The 24807-nt window shown below is 38.2% G+C and overlaps 1 protein-coding gene across 1 annotated transcript; it reads right to left on the bottom strand.

Annotated features, from left to right (window-relative positions):
• Nucleotides 1-4458: 4458 nt before the first annotated feature.
• On the bottom strand, nt 4459-24803 carry LOC128263458 (tetratricopeptide repeat protein 30 homolog). The gene is made up of 6 exons (XM_052998512.1): nt 24142-24803; nt 7469-7716; nt 7234-7412; nt 5832-6833; nt 5326-5536; nt 4459-4974 (listed from the first exon to the last, which is right to left on the bottom strand). Exons 2-6 carry the CDS (start codon nt 7559-7561, stop codon nt 4459-4461), a joined length of 2001 nt encoding a protein of 666 aa, XP_052854472.1. The 5' UTR covers nt 7562-7716; nt 24142-24803.
• Between the last annotated feature and the right edge of the window lie 4 nt (nt 24804-24807).

Here is a 24807-nt window from a genome sequence, read left to right as displayed (position 1 = left end):
GGTGTAGAGTTCATTAATTGTACTTGAAATATTGTTCCTAGACTACTTTTCTTTCTTGCCTCTGTCTATATGGACACAAATAACCAACGCATTTACTTTATAAGCCATTCATGATGGCCAGACATTCTTTGATATTACCCCTCGCCTTGATTCTTTTTATTATCGGGTGCCCTTGTGGTCTACGCTGCGTATACGTAATCGATGCAACAGCATTTTATTCCGGAACATTGATATTTTTATTTCTCAGTTTAACAGAATTTTCAACAATTTTGTAATGCCTTTGCATGCATTTGTGTGTGAGCGAGCACTCGTAATGTTCAAACGTATTATTTGTTGCTCTGACTATAGCGGAAAGTGATTTACTATTTCTACTCGGATGTATCTGAGTTTGTGTAGCCCTTCTGTCGATAAAGCAATCAAATCTTGATTTGTTGTCCACACCAGTTCTAGTCAGCCGCAGGGCAAAAATTTGGGTAAATTTATCGACAAACGCGGAACAATGGGTCGAAAGAATTCATGGATGAATAAAAAGTGTATTAGACACAGGGACCTAGTTTTTCCGAGGGTACTATATGTTGCTTGTTCCAATTTGGGAAATAAGGTAGACAATAAAATATACTGAACGCCTCTGACTGCTTAACATCAACATTTTTTTATTATTAGTGAGGATGAAATCTATGCGTTTTCTGCCAAGGTGACATAAGCTCTAGTTTTGAGTGGAAGTGCTTTTGGTTTGGTTTTAAAACAACCAAGATACTTCTTTCAGATTTCCAGAGCTACCTGTTATTATTTAGTAATACATAGCTAAAAGTGTATAAAAATTTAGACACCAAGCATTAAGCAACGTTCCGTTTTTAAGCCTAGCACAATGGCAACGACAGGATTGTGTTGAAGAAGTCAGCCAGAACATTTGGAAAAATACATATTTATGTGCTTGTGGGTCCATGTTTGCTGCTTTAAATTGCTTGGAAAATCAGTTTGAGTGACAGGCAAAATTTGGTTGGAGTTGCCCAGCCCCAGCCAAAAAAGTCCAACTTAACTTTTGCATTGAAAAGCATATTAACAATCGACGCATGGGACGGGGGCTTAAAGGGAAAAACGGGGGTCATGAAGTATTAGGGCAAAGTTGAAATGCACTGACTGAATTGGAATTGGACAGAAAGAGAAGAAGGATTAAGGATAAACAAGAGCGAGTAGGAGGCATCAACAAAAGGCGGCTAACAAGCAACGAACAACAAACTTGTTAAAGTAAAACAAAATGAGCAACACTTGACGGCGACGGAGAAAATAGAAGAGAGCTAAAAAAGTCAACCTAAGATTCGTTAATTTATTTTTGTGTAGCGACAACGACATACTCTTTTTATATTGGAAATGGTTTAGCTGGAAATCCAAATGCTTTCCTATTTGCATATGTTTAACCAATGAACAATCAAAACTGTTTAGCTTTAATATTAACTTGATTTACTGCAGGACTTACTTTCAAATAAATTTACATTCATAAAGTAAATTTGCACCATCAATCCCTAATTCTTTGTCCACACACTCTAGTTCTTAAGTAATTATTATGCTTTAAAAAATAATTGATTTCGTGCCTTTAAAAAAAATTAAACATTGTTGTTTAAGCACTTCTAATAAAACTAAAAAATAAATTTATTATCATCTAAGCTTATTTCAAACAAAATTAAACAATTTTGACAAAGTTATTATATACTCATAATAGCCCATTAACTTTAGAAAAGATCTGAAGTACTCCCTTTTCCGTCAGGGTATTACAAAATTCCATCGCAAAAAGGTGTTACTATCTTCCTTTGTAGGCCATTGCAGGCGCCATTCTTTATCCCCAAGTCTGTGTGTAAAAGTGCGAATTTTTCGCGTGTTTGTGTGAGGGCGAGTGCTTCTGTCTGTTTGTGTTAATGACAAGTGTTTTCATGTTGTATATAGTATGTTCCTCCACTTTTTTCGTATGAGTCGCGTAATGACAAGGAGGATGTCGATGAGTATAATGACAACATCAATGCTGATGGTGATGGTAAAGGGGCGGGGAGCAGGACGATGAAAGGAATGGGTTTGTTGATGGGCTTTCCACAGGACAGAATAGCAGCTTAAAGTGCCTGTTACGGTTTTTTTTTTAAATTCTTCTAGCTCATAGAGAACAGAGGTCTCTCTTATTCCAAAACAAGAAGGAAAGCAAACTTCGGCAAGCCGAAGTTCATATACCCTTGCAGCTATTGCATTAATTAAATACTTTTGAAAACATTTAAATTATGATTTACTTGAGTATGTGCTAAAAAAAAACATTGAAACTATGATTATTTGCAGCTCAATTATTAGATAGTTATTTTATATATTTTTATTATTTCTATGGGAGCTATATGCTATAGACGTCCGATTTTGATAAAATTTATACCATAATTCTGAAATAATTAAACATTGCTATATGTCGAAGAACTAAACAAAAAATTAAAAAACAGAAAAGTTATAATTTTTTTCATTTATTTTTCCGATTGTTCCTATGGGAGCTATATGCTATAGTCGTCCGATTTTGATGAAATTGAAACCGTAATTCTGAAATATTAAACCATTACTATATCTCGAAGAACTAAACAAAAAATTAAAAAACAGCAAAGTTATAATTTTTTTTCATTTATTTTTTCCGATTGTTCCTATGGGAGCTATATGCTATAGTCGTCCGATTTTGATGAAATTTAAACCGTAAATCGGAAATATTTTACCATTACTATATGTCGAAGAACTAAACAAAAAATTAAAAAACAGCAAAGTTATAATTTTTTTTCATTTATTTTTCCGATTGTTCCTATGGGAGCTATATGCTATAGTCGTCCGATCCGGCTCGTTCCGACTTATATACTACCTGCAATAGAAAGACAACTTTTGGGAAAGTTTCATGCAGATAGCTTTAAAACTGAGAGACTAGTTTGCATATAAACGGACGGACAGACGGACAGACGGACAGACGGACATGGCTAGATCGACTCTCCTAGTGATGCTGATCAAGAATATATATACTTTATAGGGTCGGAAACGTCTCCTTCACTGCGTTGCAAACTTCTGACTGAAATTATAATACCCTCTGCAAGGGTATAAAAATATTAAAAAATTAATGAATTAAAATATATCCTTTGTTGGGGAATAAATTTGAGGTATAGTATGATAATATCTCTATGATCAAGACAGTTTTCAGTTCAAGCGCTGCACCTACTCCCACAAAGATTACCAAGATCTCAACAAAATTGTATACTTGCAGTCTGCTGGGTCTTTGGAATTAATTTTTATGCCAGTTAAGAAATCGCATGAAGATATGCAATGTATCTTCTGAAAAAACATGAAAATACAAAGAATCATGTATTTGAGCTTTTTTTTTCTACGCAAAAGAGTCTGTAAATTTTAAAGCTATCTGCAAGAAACTTTTCCAAAAGTTGTCTTCCTGTTGCAGTTAATATATAGCGTAACAAGTGGAAAAAACATAAACAAAAATATATCTTTGCCGTTTTTTAATTTTTTTTTAGGTCTTTACATTTACATTTTATTAAAATTGTACGACTTTACCATATAGCTCAAATGGAAACAATTAGAATATTAAGAAACTAAATGAACAAAATTTTAGCTTCTCTATTACAAACCTACATTACATAATATAAAGCAGCCATAGAAACGATTGAACAATTGAGCTTCAATGTTCAATGTAAAGAATATAAGATTTTTGTAGTAGCTGTAAGGGTATATAAGCTTCGGCTTGCCGAAGATATCTATCTTGTTTTTGCTTTTTTTTTGTTGTCCCATTGATGATGTTGTCGATGAGGCTGTCAATGCGGAATTGAGCTGCGACATAAACACGTTGTCAAATCGAATGCGTGAGTGCTCACGTGCCCGCCGAGCAGAACGGTTTTTGGGGTGGGAAAAACTGGATAAATGGGTAGGCAGTTCACCCCGGTTAGCACGTGCTCTCCTGGTTCTTTGACAATAGATTGGCATACAATCCACTTCCTGCCTGTGCTAACCCGCCTGATGAAAATCTGCCATTAATGTGATTTATGACAACAGATTTTTGCTCTTCCACTTGCTATTTATATTTATTATCCACCTGATTTTTCCTATTCACATTGTCATGAGCTCCTTCAAAGAATCCCCTGCTGTTACAGAGCCAAGCCTAGTTGATCCCGGGGCAATTTTGTATTTGGTTTAGATCTAATCACACTTTGTAAATACATTTTTGAACAGTGCTGGGCTTCTTACTTTACATACACTACATAATGTGTTACCTTAAAAAACGGAATTATAAATTATTAATCAGGTTGTTTGTTAATCAAATGGAAACACCTCTTAACGATGTAAAAAAAAGTCGTGACGATCGCAGCTTCAACATACAAAGCTTCTGATATAAAATTTTGTGATAAAATAAATTTTTTGTATATTTTATTTGAAACTTAATAGCCTAACCTAATTATTATCATATTCGCTTAGCCTAATCATTAGAAGTCGCAACTTCCTGGCCTCTAGTCCGATAGTCAGTGGTTCCTCTGGCACCTGTTCGGTGGCTGCAAAAATGTTGGCCGGCGTAAAGAGGCCGTAGGCCTCGCAGAATCGCAGAAAGTTGAGGACCTCCTGCACTGTGGCATACGGCAGGATGATGTTCTGTTTGGCCATGCCGGTCAGGAGCCCAAGGATACATCGCTTCACGTGCAGCCAGGTGTCGGCATACAGTCGGTTCCCCGACCCGCCCTCCAGGGCATGGGCAATGCGGGAAAGGCCGAATTCGTAGTTGGACTTGGCACAGTACAGAGTGCCCACCACCAGATTGACAATGCACAGGTGGTGGTATTGCTTGCCCAGATTGCCCTTCAGCTCCTCGGCCTTTTCCACCTTGCGCATCAGCTCCTCGGCTTCCTCGTTCTGGAATGTCATGATGTAGGATACGCAAAGGTTGGCCAGCACCGCTGCCGAAACGGACATGATCTGTTTCAGATGGGGATGGAGATTGGAGATTAAAATTGGAAACTACCAGAGATGGTGCAGTCGAGTGTACCGACCCTTAGATACCCGGTGTTAATGCAAAGCGTATTGTCCAGACAATATTATGCATTATTGCCTCAATCTACGGGACTTAAGCTAAATAACATTTAAATGGACTTAATTAAGTTCGTGAAAATATACCTAAATCAATAAAATAAATTTTCTGTGTCTACTTTCTGGATCTTTTTTTTTTAACACCTGAGCTGTTATATTCAGCATAGCCTTGTTGGCTTAAAATACCGAGCATTCAAATTGGAAATATCTGTGCGGATGACTTGAATGGTTTAATCTCACATCATCTGAGTGCTGCCGGACGATGGGTTCATAAAAGGCAGCCGCCTCGTTGTATTTGTCGCCCTGCATGAAGAGCACATGTCCTGCATTCAATCGCCATATGGAGTTCTCCGAACAGAACTCCGCACTCGAATGGAATTCCCTTTCGGCTCCCACGAAGTCATCATCGCGCCAGGAAATCCAGGCTCGAGCCATTACCACTGGCAAATAACTATAAAAGAAAATTTAATTAAATCAAACAAAACTATTGGCCCAAAAATATCATTTAACATAAGAACTTTAATTTAAATTTAATACTACAACAAGAAAGAAAGCCAACTTCGCCAAACCGAAGAATAACAATAATGAAATATTAATTTTAATGTGAACATGTTTAAAAAGCAAGAAGTTAAAAATCCTTAGAATTATTATTTCGATAATTTTAAGGCTGCTATATGATATAGTCTTCCGATCGGGATAAAAAGAAAAATTTACCAAAATTTTAACGTGATTTAATGTAAACTTACAGTTCCAATGCCTGTTCGTAGTCCTTGAGGGCGTCTCTGAGTGCCTGCTGCTCATTGGTGGCCCTCACTTCCTGGACCTTTGCGGCCAGGCTGCGCAACTTGCCGGCCAGACTGGAGGCCAGAGTGCCCAGCTTCTTCTCGGCCAACTCGGCACTGGTTTGTGCGGTTATGAGGGCATCCAGCAGCTCGTAGAGATACTGCGACAGATACTTGTAGGTGAGGTCGGTGTGCTCGGCCAGAATATCGGCAGCAGTTTCGTACAGCTCATGCTTGCAGCAGATCAACAGAATATTGGCGAACGTCTCCTTGGGGCAGGAGGGAGCACCCAGCTCGAGAAGGAACGCCAGCTTCCTTAGACCGGCCACCGGACCCTGGACATCGGTAAGGGCCATGTTGTGCAACGTGACCGGATCTAGTTCGCTTTCAGCTCGAGGCGGCAGGTCCAGAAGGGCATCCCTGGCCGCCTCCTCATTGCCGTCCTGAAACTCCAGGGCTGCCTTCAAATTGAGCGCTTGAGTAATGCCCGACATGGCCATGGTGATGGGGTTTCCCACACTCCGGGCACCGATGTCGGGAATATCCACCTGGGCGCCAATGCCCAGCTCCGGATGGTTTCGCATTCCCCTCTCCACAATCTCCGAGGTATAATCCAGAGCTTGGGCTCGCTGTTTTCTTTGGAAATGGGCCAGGGCCACGTTGTAGGCCACCAGTGGATTAAAGCCACCCACTTGAAGGGCCGCCTGGAATCGCTGCACCGCTGCCTCGTGCTGATCCGCCTGGAACAGTAGACATCCCTCGTCATTGAGGGTATCCGCAGTGCCCCCTGCCCGCTGGTTTAGCAAGCTCTGAGCCCCAGCAAAGTCCTCGCTGGAGTAGAGAATCGCACTCTGAAGCTGGAGACAGTGCTCCCGGAGCTCATCCTCCTGATCTCCAATTTGCTTAAGCACCCGCAGGGCTTCAGAGAATATGCCAGCCTGATACAGAGACTGTGCATAGTAGAATCTGAAAGGGATAAGCTGGTTTAGAACTGACGATATTTATGAATTGAAAATATATGTTGACTACTTTAATGCGAATAATTTATACTGGTTGAATTATTTAACCACAAGCTGTTTATAACATATTTTAACTCCTTAAACTATTCCTTTAGTTAAACAAATGTGACGGAGGGAAAACAAAATCGATTTCAACTTGGCTGACTTAAAACAGCAATTCCATTACTTTTGAGCCAAAGGTAATACGTTTTTTAGCCAGACATTATTCGCCGCTGTGTTATTTGAGCCAAATCGGTAATTAATGAAGAATTTAGATCACGTTTCTCCCTCAGTGTAAATATTTACAAAATGTTCTCTTGTAAACTTACGCAAAAGCATGCACAGTTGTTTGGCATTATTCAACGCACCTGTACTTGGCTTCCTTGGGGGCCAGCTGGCAGAGCTGCTCGTAGCAGGTGGCCGCCTCCTCGTATTTCTGGGCGTGGTAGTAGCAATGTCCCAGGGTCGAGAGCCCCGCCCTCGTGTTGGCCGCCTCACCGATATTGGTTATGCACTCGATCACATCCTCGTAGCGTTTGTCTTTGATCTGCAGGACGAGGTGCTTAAGTGTGTATATTTAATTTGTGATTGTGTTACGGTTACCAGATTGTAAATTGTCCTGGTGACATGTCCCTCTCGCAGAATAATTCCCTGATGCAACATTTTTGCCAAGCACTTCGTTAGTGAATGGAACATTTACTTGAAAGTCCTTTGTTGTGGTCGCTTGCTGGGATTACCATGGTGACCTTTATTTGTTTAGCGTCAAGTGTCATGACAACCATTTTGCAGGTAAGCGGCAACAGTTGGTTGAAGCAAGGGTGGTTGGCCAAGTCGGCCCATACATAGTTGAGCTAAAGTTATAGGGTAAAGCGCTACAAGAGTTCCCATTTTGATAACAACTATTTTTATTCATCCCTTAATACCTTTTATACGTTCAATTAAATTTTTGTTGTTCCCTTGAAGGGAATGCGAGTTTCGATGACAATTTACATAAGCCCTTGGCAACTTTAATATTTTAAACCAACCGAATGATAGAATGGCAGAACAGTACCGCCTAGATCCGTTTCCTGGACGAAAACTCCGCCATAAAAACCAATTAAGATAGAGCCAAACGGTCGCAAGCGGCGAAACGAATCCATTTGAAATGTAAATGAGAAAATTGTCTAATTGAAAACTTTTGCGTCTTGATGGCAGGCTCTTGCTGCCCTCACCATCAACTTGACTTGCTGACGGAAGACTTAAAGTGTTAACTGGAAGCTGGCAACCGGAGGCATTAATCCGTGTTAAAGCCTTTCAGGCGGCGAGTTCAAGGAGCACTTTTAATTAGGTTTTCCAAGGAGCAACAGTCTCCTTGTGGAAATCCCACACTGACAAAACCAGCTAAAGCGAACGTGCGGAAATGCTAATTAGGTTCTGTGTCTGCCTAAAAGCTGAGCCAACAGGGAGTATCTAAAAGGCCAGTAGTCAAGCTCGAATGGAGGTTAGAAGGCGGCGGGGCCGGGCCTAAGGCTAGATGTAGAACCGGGTCAAGGTTACTGGCCGTCCGTCATCCGTCTGGCCAAAAGCGGCGACCACTGAATGTTGCTCAACGGGTTTTGGCCAGCTCTCTCGCTCCTGCTCTTGGCAAAAATGGTTCAAATACGCGACCATGAGACTCTAAGCCAGCTGCGTCCCGCTTCATGGTGAACTGGAAATCTTAGCAGCAAAATACATACAAATGCATTTGATGTCAGCTAAACGTTTTCCTCTCATGTCAACTCATCGCGACTCGCATCTTTAGTTGGCAGCACCAAGTGCAACTGCATTTTCTTACAATGTCACACACGGCGAGCATTAGTATTTCTCGGTCCCAGACCTAATGCTAAGCGCACGCAGCACTCAGCATTCAGCACTCAGCACACAGCAGCCACAGCGACAACGCAGCGTATGAGTAATAAAATTGATGCTGCCAATTACCAGATATCACACAGGCTCAAGGTGCCAACAGGCTGAAGTTCAAGTTTTGTTTTGACGAGTTATGGCAAGCCTAATTGCCTCAAGACTCTGGCAAGAACACAAATCGAGTCGCTTTGATAATGTCCTATAAAACATAATTTTGATTTTGTTTTTTTGTTACCCTTTTTAATAGTGTTCCACACTTTCCATCAGCGATCATGCAGTTAAGAAATACGTCGACAAAAACAGGAATGCAATTACGACGCAAACTTACAGAAATATGAGCACCAAATAATCGTTGGCATAAAAGTGGGCAAGTGGTACAAAAATTGACTGTGTCAATCTTAGGTTTGCAAACAATTAAAAGATTTAATTTAATTCCCAAATTAACTTGTTCGGTTTTAAATTCTTGTCTTAGCTGCTTTTTCTGCTGCACTTTGGAAGATTTTTTTATGACCAGACAGTGGAATCAAGGGTTTAGTTAAGTCATCAAAACAATGTGAAACGAGTAACCGCTTCCCAAACGCCAAAACATCAGCTTTCAATCTTGTCTAAAGAAAAAATTGTTTTTTATATCTTTTATGTCACAAAATATTTGCTAGCTCAGGTGTTCTCTTATTAACCACCAATTCAATAGTTTTTAACGCAACTTTTCTATACATAAGAATAACACGACGTAAAAAATCTACAAAATTATTATCGTTAACTAACAGCTCTGCGGATCATCTCAGCTGTAAATTAGTGGCAAGAAAAAAGCGAGAAACAACGATGCGGTTTACTTTAGCTGACCTTGAGTCTCAATCTTTTCCTGTCCCGCGACCATAAAAAAATTCACTTGGCCCCAGAGAACTGACAATGCGAAACCACACTGAGAAGACGAAGAGGAAATAGCGGAAAGAATCGAGTCGAGAGCATTTCCTGCTTTGTAGGAAAAAAAGGGGAATTGCTCGAGGCTTTCAAAACTGATGTTAAATAAGTAAGAGTTTTGTGGTTTCAATACTTTATTAAAATAGGGAGCATAAAGTTTCTTAAATAAAAACGTTTTTTACCTTCTTAACTGATCAAAACATGTAAGGTTATGCAACTAAAAAAAATAGTTTCATAACAAAACTGCTTATATATGTAATAAATTTTCTTAAAATAAAACGATTGGTTCTAAAATTTATTGTCTCAAATAAAAAAAAAATTTAAATTTTAATCTCTTAACTGCCACAATTATAAACATAAAAATAATTGAACTTTTTAAAGTGCTTTGGAAATAAATATGTAGTTTTAATATAGAAGTAACCAAGTTTAAATAAATTTATAAAAAAAAATATTTATTTATAATTTCTATATTCCAGGAAATAAATTATATTTTTTATGCCCTTATGCTGAGTTTGAAAAGCATAGCAAGAATTATGTGAACTATAGGCATTTCCTCTTGAGCGCTCTAAGATCTAAGCGAGTGCAATAATTCCACTAATCTCGTAGATGCAGCAAAAACTAAGTCGCAAAACAATTTCAAGGCCATTGACACACTTCAAGCGAAAAGTATGACAAAGGGCATGAGGGTGGTGCTGCAGGGGGCGGTTGGCCGGGTGGTTGTCATGAAGGGCATTCGAGTGCACTGTGGAGGAGCTGCTCAAGCTGCTCAAGCTGCAGCGATAAACCATCCAGCTTTTCTCGCTCGCCTCTCTTGCTATTCTATCTTTATTCGCTGGCTGCATCTGGTTTGAATTCTAACAAGTGTGCGAAAAGTAAATGTTTATATTTCCTAAAGAAGAGAAAATATATGTTTATCAAAATATAAGCAAAATAGCTATTGGCTACAATCTCGACAGCAAATAGAATTTTAAAGTAACGATTTCTGACTGACAATTTTAAGTTCAACAGAAAACATAATTTAAGAGAAACGACTTCTGACCGGCCTTTTAAAGTTAATTAAATCTAAAAAAATATTTTTTTTGGGTTAAAAAAAAATCAATTTTGTTTCAACTTGTGTGTTTAAATATATTAAATGTTGTAACTGTACGTTGCCATTCCTTTTTTTCAGTTGGAGAACATATAGTAGTGCAATATAATATGATAAAAAAATCCAATTAAATCTTCTTGTGAACCTTTAATTAAATAGTTATATATTTTAAATGAAACAGCAAGTTCGAGTAGTTTGATACTGATTATTTTTCTTTGCATATTCAAAAGCAAATACTTGAGTTTCCTGACCCTAATTTCGACCGACTTCAGCGTATAATAAAGAGGTAAGATGAACTAAAAATACCAATAACGGCAAATTGTCATAATGCGGTTAATTTGAAAATAAAAAGTTTTCAGTTCTTAATGCACTAAAATTTTTGTCAGTACCCTTAAATGCCGAACTGCAACTTCTAAGATCTGTTTTACTAAAATAAACTGACAATACAGCTTAATAATAATTAATTTCCCGATTAGTGCTTGACTAATGCTAAATGTAGAATGTAAAAAGCACATCTTTGATTGCTGCATGTTCAATAAATAATTCATTAATTAATCAATTGTTGTGGTTGCTGTTTTTGGTTTTTTTTTGTCTGCGGTGCAAAGTTGATTGAACTTAAAATACATGAAGCTCATTTAAAATGTGTAAACAAAAGCCGCAGCAGAATCGGATACCAGACCCAGACTTGTGTGTGCCAACGACATATAAACAATTTATCAGAAATAAATTGGTTAACAGGTAAAATAAACAAATTAAGCGCAGAGCTAAATAAATGCTGGAAATATTTGCGGTTTGTTTTTAAGGGTGAAATTAAGAGGTGCATTTAACCTAAACTGCATTTGGTTTCGTTGCGGCTTAAAAGAGTATAATCAAAGTATTTCAAATACCGTTCTCAGTAAAATGGAAAGTTTCTAAGTTTTTGTCTTTCAAAAATTGATTTTTATGAGCTTGTCCTTGCTTAAATTTCTTTTTGATTTTCATAATTAGCTTTAACTTTTTGTCTTTTCTAATTGGCACTTGGTAATGACAAGATTAAAAATAACATAAATAAGCTGTGTGAATACAATTACAATCCTTATTTTATGTTATATATCGTCGACCCGAAACATTTATTATACCAGTTGTTCTTCTTTGCTTTATTAACGTTGTTGCTTTTCTGCTTTATCAAAGCCATTCTTTAAATTTTCGACAGTCTTTATTAACACTCCAAAAATTCGCTTGAAAAATCGTTGCTGGAAAAGGGGATGCTGGATGTTTCAGAGGGAAGGGGAAGGGGGCAGAGTTTCAGTTACAGGTAAGTCGCTGACGACTTTTTTGTTTTTGCCTCATTTGCGTCATGCAGTCAAAAGTCGCAGATCTCCTTTAGTCCCGTCCCCTGTCATCTGGTCGACTCCGATCTGCCCACAGATCTGGCTTTACCATTCCGTTTGCAATTTATTGAAACGAAGTTGACCTTGAATTTGGTTAAAAGTCTTTTAAATTTATTTCGCTCGCTGCGCTGGCCTTTTATATAGGCGTATATGTATGTTTTGGTTTGGTTAAATGCCTTGCGATGCCGTGCCTGATGATTCTTGTTGTTACTGCTGATTACTTTAACGATGAGGCCCATAAAATGTATCTCAAGTTCCGAAGCGAGCTGGCAGCTCACACTTTTTCAACAATTCTGCTGCGTTGCTCGCGGGGGGCAGCAGGTTTCGGGAATGGCCCAAGTAAAAGACCGAAAACGAAATTTGAGTACAATAAATTAATTTAAAGCTTGTATGTGCAGCAAGCGAGTTGGTGCAAGGGTTTAACAAATTGAACAGGGCACATTTCTGTGGGAAATGTTTTTCCATCGGATAGCTGGCTTGTACTATACAATTGGATATCTTTTAGGGCATTACTAACATTTAAGGTTACAATTTTATGATTTTGTTCACAGAACTGCTTACTTTCCTAACAACTTTCTAAAGCAACAAAAAATTCAAGTATGAAACTGTTTGTATCTATATGTTTTCGAAATTAATTTCTTACATTACTCTTACAATTCACATACAAACGATGTTGTGTTAATTTCAAAACATTTGTGACTCTGTTTTCAGTTTTAAATAAAAACGTAGGCTCTTATGCTCATTTGGCCGTATTAATAAATTGCATTTCACTTTGTATGTTTGCTGTATATAATTATAATAGTCCCACCTTATTTTGACACTAGCCCCAATCTCCTACAAAACTGTTTAATTGAACTTTTGTGACGTATGGAAATTGTTGTCGTGCCTACTGTAGTATTTAAATATATTTATTTTGTTTCCATTTCTTCTGCTATTTCTATTTCAATTTGTGACGCTGTCTCCGGGTGAGCATCTTCCCTTAAACCCGCCTGCCTTCATGCTTCCGTGCAGTGAACTTGTTATTATTTCATTATCGTTCAGACGAAATATTCTAGGCATATATTTGTTTACACTTTTATGTATTTATTTATTTTGTTCTAGTTTCTCCACACTTTCTCTCACTCTCTCCCAATTTCTCTCTGTTTTGGCGGGCTACTCAAAATGTTTGCTCACTTACTTTGAGCTCTATTTATCTGCTTGGCATTGAAGGTCATTGTCATGGAATTTGTTTATTTTGAATCCCTACATGTGCGCGTCGCTGCTGCTGAGAATATATAGAAAAACATTTTCCACCCAAACAAATGTGTGTCACAATCTTAGAAATATTTTTGGAAATTTTTATTTGAAAAAAAAGGTGAATCAGTCGTACATTCAGAGTCCACTAGACAGAGGTTTGGAAAAAAAAATCACCTTTAAGGTTCACTCAACCTACTTTAAGGCTTCAACAATGAAAACACAACGCGGAAATCAAATTACAAAAAATAGGAAATGTACGTGGGCGAGAGAAAATAATGTTCTAAGTGAACATTAAGGTAGAAACGCATTGTGGGTTGCATTTTCCATCAAATGTGACATTGAATGGTTTTTACGGTGGCAATGCGCCGTATCTGTGGCATCCCTAGCCCCTTCCCCTCTTCTGTCATCATCTCTCAATCTGTGAGTGATTTTTTTTGCTTAATTATAGCACGCTCAATGTTATATATCAAACAGTAAAGTAGCATTCAAGTTAATAAACAAAAGCGTACCTATCTGACGGATACAAGCCATATATATATATTTATATATATATATGCGCCTTCTTTATGCTAGCTCGCGATGTCAACGTCGTCGTCGTAGTCATCAAAGTCTTTAATGATTAATTTTTGTATTGTTCTTTGAAATGCGGGCGCATCTGTTGCGCCAACGACCGCACAAGGCAAGTTCCCGGTGCGGCGGACAAGCAGATGGACACCAGGCCGAGTGTCACGTTCATCAGCTGGAGAATGGGCCAAGCCAACAGGCTGGCGGAACCAACCACCCACCCGAAAGACCGCAATAAGCCTCAATTAAATGAAAATTGCACGCCAACGGCATGAAAACGTAATTTGGATGAAATTTATTGTAGGCCGTCTCAGTGGCCATATGCACATATAGATCATTCATATATGTCTCGCTATTTATATAAGTAATTTCGTATAGAATTTTTTATTTTGCCAGTGCCCATTCCCTATTATAAGAAATGGCTATGAAGGACTGAAACAATTTACTATTATTTGTTATACTGGCTTGAAACTTGAAAGTTTAAGATCATTTGATATTAAAGAACAAGAAATAAGTTTAGCATATCAACGAAATATGTACTTTAAAACAATGGTTACATTTTATTAAGAAAATCAGGTTAACCAATAAATTCAATAAAACAATAAAAATGCAACTTTATTTTATTGAAATAATAATAATATTAATAATATGAAATCGTAACCATCAGCTTATTTGGTAAAAAATTGTTAACTTTAAGCTAAGGCTTTAAGTTAGTTACTGATTAATTTTAAAACAACCCGTCGCAGAGTACCCACACATAACATTACGTTGGCTAAAAATATATTCCATATTTTCACATCTACTTGGCTGCGCCTGTCTGTTTAATGCATTTTAATGTGCAATTATTTCACTTAAACTTTACGTTGACATGGCGATGCGTAGCCGTAAAATTATTTTCCCTATGACGCCGCTCCCCAGAGGCCATCCCATATGGGCGGAGGGGGTGGTGTGAAGGTGGGCTGTTTCCTTGGTTGTCACACAATTCATGTAGCCCGCCAACCACTTGACAGAGACTGCCTTTCGCCCTTCCCTTCGGGCCCTTGCCATTAGGGGCGACCTACATTGATTTACATATTTGCACAAAAACAGGACGATTGGGTGGGGATTAGGTGGTGGAATGTTTGCTTTGGCTAAACGCACATAACTGGCAAATATTTGGCGTTCTTTTGCTGATATGAGTCAAACCCGAACCCCGACCCCCGAACCCCGAACCCCGAAAAAGGTGGAGAAAGGCAAACCCGAAAAGATAAGTCGGGCCATATAGACTGGCAAAAGTATCTTTAAATTAAATTTTGATGACTGGGCGGGATGAAAATGATGTGCCAGAGATTCCATTGCCCTTGGTCGTCGAATCGATGCGAAAACCGGTTGTGGGAAGTCGACAAATATTTCTCTCACAATCTCACTCACGCGCGGCTCGTATCTAATATCAAGTTCAAGGCTGCAATTGCTGCCGGCCAGAAACGGGTCTAACACGGCGGTGCACTAATAAAAAAGCTAAATAAATCAAGCCATCGACGGCAGGGGCAACGGCAACAGCAACCAAGGGCTGAACATCTGTAATTATAATTTATAAAATGCAACAACAGCGCAGGTTGCATTTTAAACTATTTTAAAATACTTCTCACGAACTGCACTGTACTGAATATTACGTATACGTTGCCAAGCCCAGCCCTAGAAAAAAAATACAAGTACACCGTGACTAGTGCAAGAGTGTTTTGTTTTTCAGTTGGTAATTGGAAGCTGCGCCCACCCTGTTGGATGACTCAGCTTGTGATGGATTTCAGTCAAAATGTTCTAAAGAAATGTATACCAGCATAGGTTTCACATTACTCATACGCATCGTGGCACGGTGCGATTTGTTTGGATTCCAACTAAATGCATCTGTCGCTGCAAAAGCAATTCAACGGAATCACGGAACCACGAGCTCAGAAGGAGCGACAAAGAAATTCAACGAAACATTTTCTGCTCATGACGAGATAAATAATTTTCTGTTTGTCTTTTGGCAGTGGCATCTCTTAGTTTTTTTTGGCGAACCTTTTTTTGTTTGATACGTTTATAAGGAACTTTTTGCATAATATTAATAGTTTTAAGGAAATCAATTTATGAAAAGGTTTGTACACAAATGTTAGCTATGTAAGCAGCGACTGATAACCTATTTTTGTTAAACTTTTAAAATAAAAATATAATAGAATATCATATTTTTATTGGAATTTGCTTAAGCCTTTTACTGATCTTTTGTATTTATTGCTGAGAGACTTGTATTATTTGACTTTTAAATAGTAACAGTTTTTTTTAACAATTTTTAAATTTGCGCATTCTGCTGTTAGGACTTTTCTAAATTAAAATTAAATATGGTAGACGTAAATGTGCTGTTACCTACATTTATATGTTTAATAATCACATATAAATTCAAATTTTCAGTTGATTTAATTTAAACAAAAACAGATTCTATTATAAGATTCTGTTATAAGATTTTCTTATATTTTTTATAAGTTATATTTTTTAAAATGACATCGGTCATTTATACCCGCTGTGAGCAGCTTAAAGGTTCATTTTAAAAAGGGTTTAACATGAAATGGCCAAATGTCCAAAAACGAGTGAAAATAAGTCAAATTTGAAACAGAAACTCAACAAAAAGTGGCTGGCAAACCCCTGAAGCCAAGGCTAAAATATAGAGCGAGGAAAATGGGAAGCTAAAAGCCAATTGCATTATTAGCCAGCAAATTATCTCTCTCTTGTGTGGGGTTTCACCCATTGCCCGCTGTTTGGGACGTATTTAATGCCATGGAAAAAGTTTCCACTGTGCGAGAACTGTTCACAGTGCACTGGAAAAATGTTTGCCTGGGTTCGTGCCTTTTTGTATTTTCTGCTCTTTGGCTACAATGCGAATATTTACTTCACACACACACACACACACACACACTCCTCTGCGGATGGGCACTTGTTGGTGTGGGTGACCATGAAATGTTCACACAACGCTGCTCGACTGTATTGGTTGGTTCTCTCTGTTTTCTGTTTTCCGTTTTCTGTTTTCTGCTTCTGGACCTGCGACGCAGATTGACGCTTCATTACGTCGTTATGTAATGGCTTGTAAAGCTCCAAGTGACAAAGGCTACTTCTCCCGCTCTCTGAACCCACAAATATGTGTATTCGCGAGAGAGACAAATCGTTCGCTTTGGTCTCTTTCATGCAATGACTGCATGTGAGATCATCGGGCAGAGCCGAAACAAATTCTACATTCTGTATACGCCCCATAGCCCAGCAGCTCATCATCCGCAGCAGCACCACCAGCACCACTAGCAGCAGCAGCACCACCACCACCACTACCCTCATCACCATCGCGATGAGTGGCTGTAGTTGTTGCTTCGCTGACTGCAGAACGCAAATTGCAATTATTTCACATGACGTGACTGGGGCAGCCAGTGTCGGCAGCAGGCAACCTGAAGTTTCCGCCAAAAAAATTAACACATTTGCTGCTGGAAAACATCAGTAAAATATTACCATATAGTTCATTTTTCTACTCTTGCATTGAAATTGAAATTTTAAAGACACATTACAGCTTAACTTCAGAACTATAGTTGTTAGTAAGCTTTGAAAAAACTCGAATAAATGATGACAAAGACACATTTTAGCTGAGCGTTAACAAATTCGAATAAATAATATTAAAACACAATTTGTTTTTCCAATTTTCAAACTGGTAATCTACAGATAAAACTTTTACAACAATTAGCGTTTTTTTTTTGTTGGCCAGTGTTATTTAAGAGGCCCGTAAAATGGATTTAAGCCAACCCCCAACCGCAGTCTGAGAAACAACACTGCGTATACGCAGCCAATTGACTTCGAAAAACTTGTCACTCGAAAGCGAGAAAACCAGAATTTGCATTGCCACTCTTCTCGGCATTTGCCAACATCATTAACATCAGAGCAGCGCCATTGCCACATGTTCTTCATTTGGCAGCGGAGCGGGAAATTTGCATAAATAAACACCTATACTTTACCGTCGCTGAGAGAACCGACGTATCTGCACTTGTTCTGGCGGTTTCGGCCAAAAGAAGCTGAAATTACTGGTGCCGAAATGTGTTTTCCAGCCTGTGTTGTCATCGCCGTTGTCGCAGTTAGCCTTGATCGTGTTTATTTCGGCAGTTAAGCGATACACGAAATAAATAAATAATGCGAGCCCAAGAATTCTTCTCATGTTTTGTCGGTCTTGTGGCATTGCCAGATCCATAAATGGCCCACAAGTTGAGGATGGCGATGTTTTACTCAGCTCTTTTTGGTTAAGTTCTTTTCTGCGATCTGCGATCTGTGATCTGTGATCTGCTATGCGTTATATGCTATATGGCGTGGTCGGGTGTCGGTTCAGTTCTCTTGAGGCTGCGCAAAACGGTGGCTTGTTTTGAAACTGTGGCAATTGGGGTTGTAAATCAAAATGTGTGTGGAAACTTTTGGTTTTTATGTTTGTACAAGAACGCGGAACGATTCTTTTAAGATTGAAATACACGTGTCTGTAATATGATAGATTTCGAAAACAACCATAAGTACTTAAAGACTACTGGTCATTGATTTAATCTTCAAACTGACCTTGAGCCTAATGATCAGCCTAACAACTTGTCAGCTCTTTCTAATCTTTCAGCTATAATATAAAAACACCGGGACAAATTTGTATGCTGGACTAATTACAGAGATAGATCAGCCAATGAAAAGATGATTCAAAGATGATTCAAGTAGCGAATTCATAGAACTTTATTTAAAATCTAATTAGTAGATTATAAAAGTTGATAGGAGCGAAAGGATCAAGTGAAAATTTGTCCTATTAAACAAAGATTATTTCATATTCTTACCTTTTTCTATAAAAAAATAAAAAGATATATTTTTTTGGTTTTTTTACGTCTTTTTTAATTTTGATATATTCCACAATTCACTTTATCCCATTCGACAGCTGATTATACAGCACGAACTTGTCGAAATCTTAACGTTATGTTGTTTATGTTATCATTTAGTCAAGGCACATCAAAAGTAAACGCATTACTGCTGAAATTTTCTCTCCATGTCTTCGTATCTCATCTTCTTTTGCATCTCCATTGGTCCATCAATTCAATCATTTTATCCGTTTATACATTTCATTTATTGCATTAATTTTGAGCTGGGGCACGTCGATTTCACGGCTACATATTTTAAAATTCAACGGCTGCACAACAGAATAAAAAAAAAAAAACGCACAAGACTTGGTTTCGTTTTCAGTTTGCTCGATTTGACAGCTGGTCCGAGTTGTTCTCTCTTTGTGGCTGATTTTTTCTTGGCCGATTTGATATAGCATTTCGTTTACCCGTTTTGGGGCTCTCAAGTACAAACCACAAGACGAATTTGGTCATTTAAAATTGCGGCAATGTCTGATGGCCAGATGGATGGCTGCTGGTTGGGCTGCTTGAATGGATGTTTGCTCTGTCGCTTACAATTGTTGTCATTGTCAACGTGTTGGCCAGCTTCTGCTCTTGGGTTTGTTTGGTCTTCTTCTGCGGGGCGTTTGCGACCACCACCACCACCAGCAGCAGCAGCAACAGCAACAACCGCAGCTTTGTCTTCGACCCATTTAACGGGCCAGTGCACCGGCGAAGCCCTAGCATTGGACTCGATATTGGGAACGTGAGAGTTGTCCATGTTGGCCCAAGTGCACCAAAAAAAATACAGCATACGTTTTTGTAATTTATCGTGTTGCTTTCGATTTTTGTGTAAATTCCCTGCCAAAATATTTAGACTTAATAAAAAATATATTTTACATGAGCTAGTTATTAGAGCTGGAAGATGATTAATGTTTTTTATATATTTTTCTATGACTGACAAACATGGACAATTTTTTTTATCTACCCCAAGCCCTAATCACATAAATAATTTTTTTTCTTTTAAAGAGGTGTCTTAAAGATTCTATCGTCTATACGAATGCTAGTTAAAAATATATATATTATATTACTCTAATACTGCTTTTTTATTCCTTCTCCGAGTAAAAGATGCAATTAAAAGCTTAGTGGCCATTGATTTGAAGTTGGTTTATCTTAAATCTTTGGCTCGCTCTGCCATTACATGCAATCTGTATTGGCATTTATGTATGCAAATTTTCAAATGAAGTGTGAATTGCTCAGTCGCCGTCGCGAGTCTCCATCTATCTTTGTGCATGGCTATTAAGAATATCAATTAGGCACGTTTTGCAGCTTGGCGGCAAAGTTCAAAATATAATTACAAAACCAAACCAAACCGAACAAAGCAAACAAAGCCTCGACTCGTACCCCTCTTAGTCAATTTTCCACTTGGCTTGACTCCGCTTTGACTCTGGTCATTAAGCTGCTAGAATTTATGATTTCAATTGCAGCAACTACAAAAAGCAAGTCTTTTCTCCTGCAGAAGCAAACGATAAATGATCTTCATGGTTAGCTGTGGCAGACATTTTCTGTAATTTATGTCAATCATTTGTTTATTCTTTGCATTTGCATCAATTCATTTAAATGCGCTTGCAAAAATTACCTCAAATAGGCATTTAATACTACGTTTTTTGTAAGACTAAAAATATCAAGTGATAAATAAAATCAAAAAGTGCATTAAAATATTTAATTTTACTAAAATATTAATTATTCTATTTATACGCAGAGCCTTATACATTTGTCAGATGCTTGCCCAAAAATGCCGCAAAATGAAAAAATATTTATATTGACCTGAAACACGGAAATCAAATCTAATAATTCTGATTACTATTTTACTTGGGGAGATTGTAATATTTACGAATTTACTTATTTTTTTCCCCTTATTCTAGAGTAAATAATCTTCGGTTTTATTGGTATTTATAAAATCATGAACTTAAGTGACTCAAAAAAATAAGTATTGTTTAAGTCTGAACAACATTTTAAAATATTTTTGTGGAAAATCAATTGTTACCAATTATTTGTTGGCAACTACCCAACTTCTGATACACTCAAAACTAAAGTTCACAACATGACTAATGTCAGTGTTTGATTTCACGTAATTATACCGATTTTATGGTAATTTTGTTTACCCCAGAATTAACCTAATCGATCCGCCCGACATCTCATTAAAGTTCTTGAGAGATACACTTGCCGCAAAAACAGCGAGTCGACCACTAAAGCCGACCTCCAATCTGTTCGAATCTGTTCAAATCAATTATGCAAACGGCAGAGTGTGAAAAATCCCTTGCCTTTGTCCATCATGGCTAAACACGTTCTGTGAGTAGGGCATATGTATGTGGAAAATGACAGACTAGTGATTAAGTATTTGTGCCCAAAAGAGCAAATACAATTTGCACGATTTTTTTTGTAATTCGAGCGCGGCCAACAACGAGATACACATCTGCATGTGATTGGGCATTTCTATCTGTGTCTGTATCTGGATTATCTGTAGCCGCACAAATGTGTCCACTGGCTATGATAGCCATGCTGGTGACTCAATATGCCAAGTCGAGAGCCTCTAGAGCTGTTTGCTGTTGTCTATTGTCTGTTTGCATTGGTAATTTGTATATGCACTTGAAAATGCAATTGCATTGTAGGAGCTTGAAGAAGAGATAATTTATTTGAGGGGAGGGTTTAGTGAAACTACATTTTAAAATATAAATACTTTTTTAAACTTAAAGGGAAGTACTTTAAACGTACTATGTTTCCATTATTTTTTTCACTGTTTTCACTGTTCCTTTCGCCTGGTTAACAGATGCAAATTATCCATTTTTTTTCTGTCTTGAACTTGAAGTGCCAGCCCGCTGAGAAGCCACTAATTTGTGTGTCAACTCCGGGCGTGCCACGCCCACCTGTCCACCCCCGAAGGTTTATCTATCTACAGGTGGCTCTCTCAGGTGCTTTTCGCGTGCACTTGCGGAGGGAAAAATGGAAACTCAATGCGACATGCAACTGTCATCGTGTGCGGTTGTAACAAATGGAGGCTTTCGACGGCAGCCTTGTGGAAATTGCTGGCTCTTGACCAAACGGTTTTCCCAGGCCCAGCTGCACTGGACGAGTAAACTTTTCCGATTAGAATTCCTAGTGGAAGTTTCTCGGGCTTTTGATGTGGCGGCTCTTGGTTTCAAGAAGACAGAAAATGAAAGGCAAAACTGCTGACCAAACCGCAGGCGCTGCTTTAGCTTGGCCTGGGCTAAAAATCTCCTGTTGTTGACCTTCGGCTGCTTATTAAAATTTCCATCGAAGGCGTAGGCATATGAAATCGAAAAAGTTCCAGTTTTTGGCCAGGCCAATTCCTCCTTGGCACTTGTTGACCTTCGAGGCAGAAACAGCAGCAGCAGCAGCAACAGCAGCAGGCGGCATAAAATTAAACACTTGCAAGAGCCGTGGCGACAATAATGAACAATGATGAACTTGATTTAAAGAAGAAGCTACCCTCAAACCAGTTGACCGGGCCAAAAGCCAGGGAACAAGAATCGAAACGAAACGAAACGAAACGAAACCAGAGCGATCCGAGATACAAGATACTTGATGTGAATGTTGCCACATTGGATACCGGCTGCCCAAAAGCCGTTTCGTCGTTCCCTGCAACATTCTCGTTTTGCCACTTTGGGATTAAGCCTGAAATATGCATTCATAATAAGCCAAAGAAACAGTCGGTACGACCTTTTTGTCAACTTGATTTCTGCCTCGGTTTTATTGCATATTCTGCTTTTAGCATAAACTTGGCCAATCTTGTGCCCAAGGCCAGTCGTCGGTCGTCGAGCACTCTTACAGTTTAGTATTTCATTCAATAAGCTCCAGACAGGGGTAGCTAATGGCAACGTTTATGGTTCCATCAGTCATTGGCTGCAGTGCTTTTCCTGCTCCATGGGAACCAGACGCTGTCTTCTCAACTGTCAACTGTACCGTCTAACAATAAACAAGGCAGGACAATTTGTATGGAAGTAACGTTACTGAACTGAACCTATTTGTGCAATTAATTAAACATCATTAGTGCAAAATTGGGTTTCAATGGTTATGCCATGACCCCTGCATTAGTTGCAAATTGTGAGTCAATAAACCAATATTCATGTTCGAACTCGTGAGGAGGAAATTCTGTTTGCAGTTAGGTATAAACATCATTTTGAAATCATTTACTATAAATTGTTTGTTAGAATAAAGTTTAATTGAAATTTGGGTAATTGTAGTTAAGTTGGAGTTTAAGTTGATGTGGCATAAGATTCTCCTTGATCTTCTACAGCCAATTCAAATAATCTAGAATATCCTGAAAAAATTTAAAACATAAAAAAAAAGCCGAACAAACTTAATAAAAAATCACTAAGCATAAAATTAACGATAAGTAATTTATGAGAATTCTTGCATCAATCAATAAGTAATATGTTAACAATGCAAAAACCTAAAATTTCCTTCCATTAACATTAGCGCAAGCTCGGAATAATCAGGCCATTTAGAGTAGAGCTCGTTTTAGTTGTTTCCATAGCAAAAATACTGGGTTCCCAGAATTCATCGGTAATAAGCAGAGTCTTTCAATAGATTCGTTCCTCTCCGTTAAGGTAATTCCCAGCTCAATTTCCATTTGACGAACCACACCATAACTGAGCCGCAACCCTTGTCCCCGCCAAACCTTAACCCCAGAAGGCATTCTAACAAAAATCCCCCTTTCCCATAAAATGCGACTTAAACTAATGGCGGCAGTAACAAATCAGAAAAACTGCATTGTTCTGAACTTTGCTTAATAACCAAAATTCTCGCATAAAAAAATCCAAGTTAGAAGTACATTTGGGATACGACAAAAAGTGTTTCTGTGAAGGCAGGGGAAAAAGTCACATGATTAAGTTGCCGCCCAGCTCGCACACTCTTCGTCCTGCTCAACGCCCATCTCTTTCACACTCTTGCGCTGCGGTCAAATGGGCAACGCTGAGTAACAAAAAAAAATACAGCTAAATTTCCGCGCAACAACAGCAGCAAAAAGTTATTCTAAAACTGAAACAGAAATACAGTAATATCTCAATACATTTAATATTATTTAATATTAAGATTTATCCATTTTAAATTGCCTGATAAAAATGTCTCCATAACATTGAAAAATTATCTAAATTTAAGACCTAACAGTGTGTTGGAAGCATACTTTTTGGCAAGCCAAAGTTTATATATCCTTTGGCTAGATCGACATTCATAGTGCTGCTGATCAAGAATATATATATTTATATACATTATGAGGTCAAAGCTTGCTCCCTTTCTTGTTTTACTTGCATTTACATTTTATTGACGTATGTTATTTAACATCTGAATTTTGTTAGTTTATTTTCGCCAATTTTACACAGTAAACACATTATTTCTATAACAATTAATTTCCAATTTTAATAAATAAAGATTGGAGAATTTTGTAGAACCGATTCCGGGTGCTCACTGTACGCGGCGGCGCAGCAGAGACGGCGGCGTCGATGGAATATAATTCTTTACTGCGCCATAAGACGCCGACGACGCCGCGGCGCTTTTCTGAGATGTAATGGAGAATCCGCCTCAGCTTATCTCGCCGCCCCGGCTGCATCTCCTTCCCTGGCTCTTGCCTAATGAAGATGATAATGAAATGAGCTGGTGCCAAGTACAAGCCCATAACCACAAGCCTTTACTTTACCAGCATCTCCCCTAGCAGCGCCCTGCGATTTCACAATCTGCAATACGCTCATTTTACAAATTGCTCAGTTGCCGCTGCTGCAGAATGCATCTCCTGGAATATAATTAGGTCAACTTGAAATACTCTAACAAATAAATTGTAAGCCTTTTATTGGTGTTAAATCGAGTTAATGTTTGATTAGTCAAACATTAAAAAAGGTGTTCAATATATATGCAAAATTTAAGACGACTCACTGATGATCGCATTCGTATTTAAATGTAATATTTATTTATTACTCATCATAAAAA

This window comes from Drosophila gunungcola, unplaced genomic scaffold, assembly GCF_025200985.1.
Source record: "Drosophila gunungcola strain Sukarami unplaced genomic scaffold, Dgunungcola_SK_2 000001F, whole genome shotgun sequence".
NCBI lineage: Eukaryota > Metazoa > Arthropoda > Insecta > Diptera > Drosophilidae > Drosophila > Drosophila gunungcola.
Note: the sequence above shows the minus strand (reverse complement) of the source record. Positions and strands in the feature narration are given on the sequence as shown.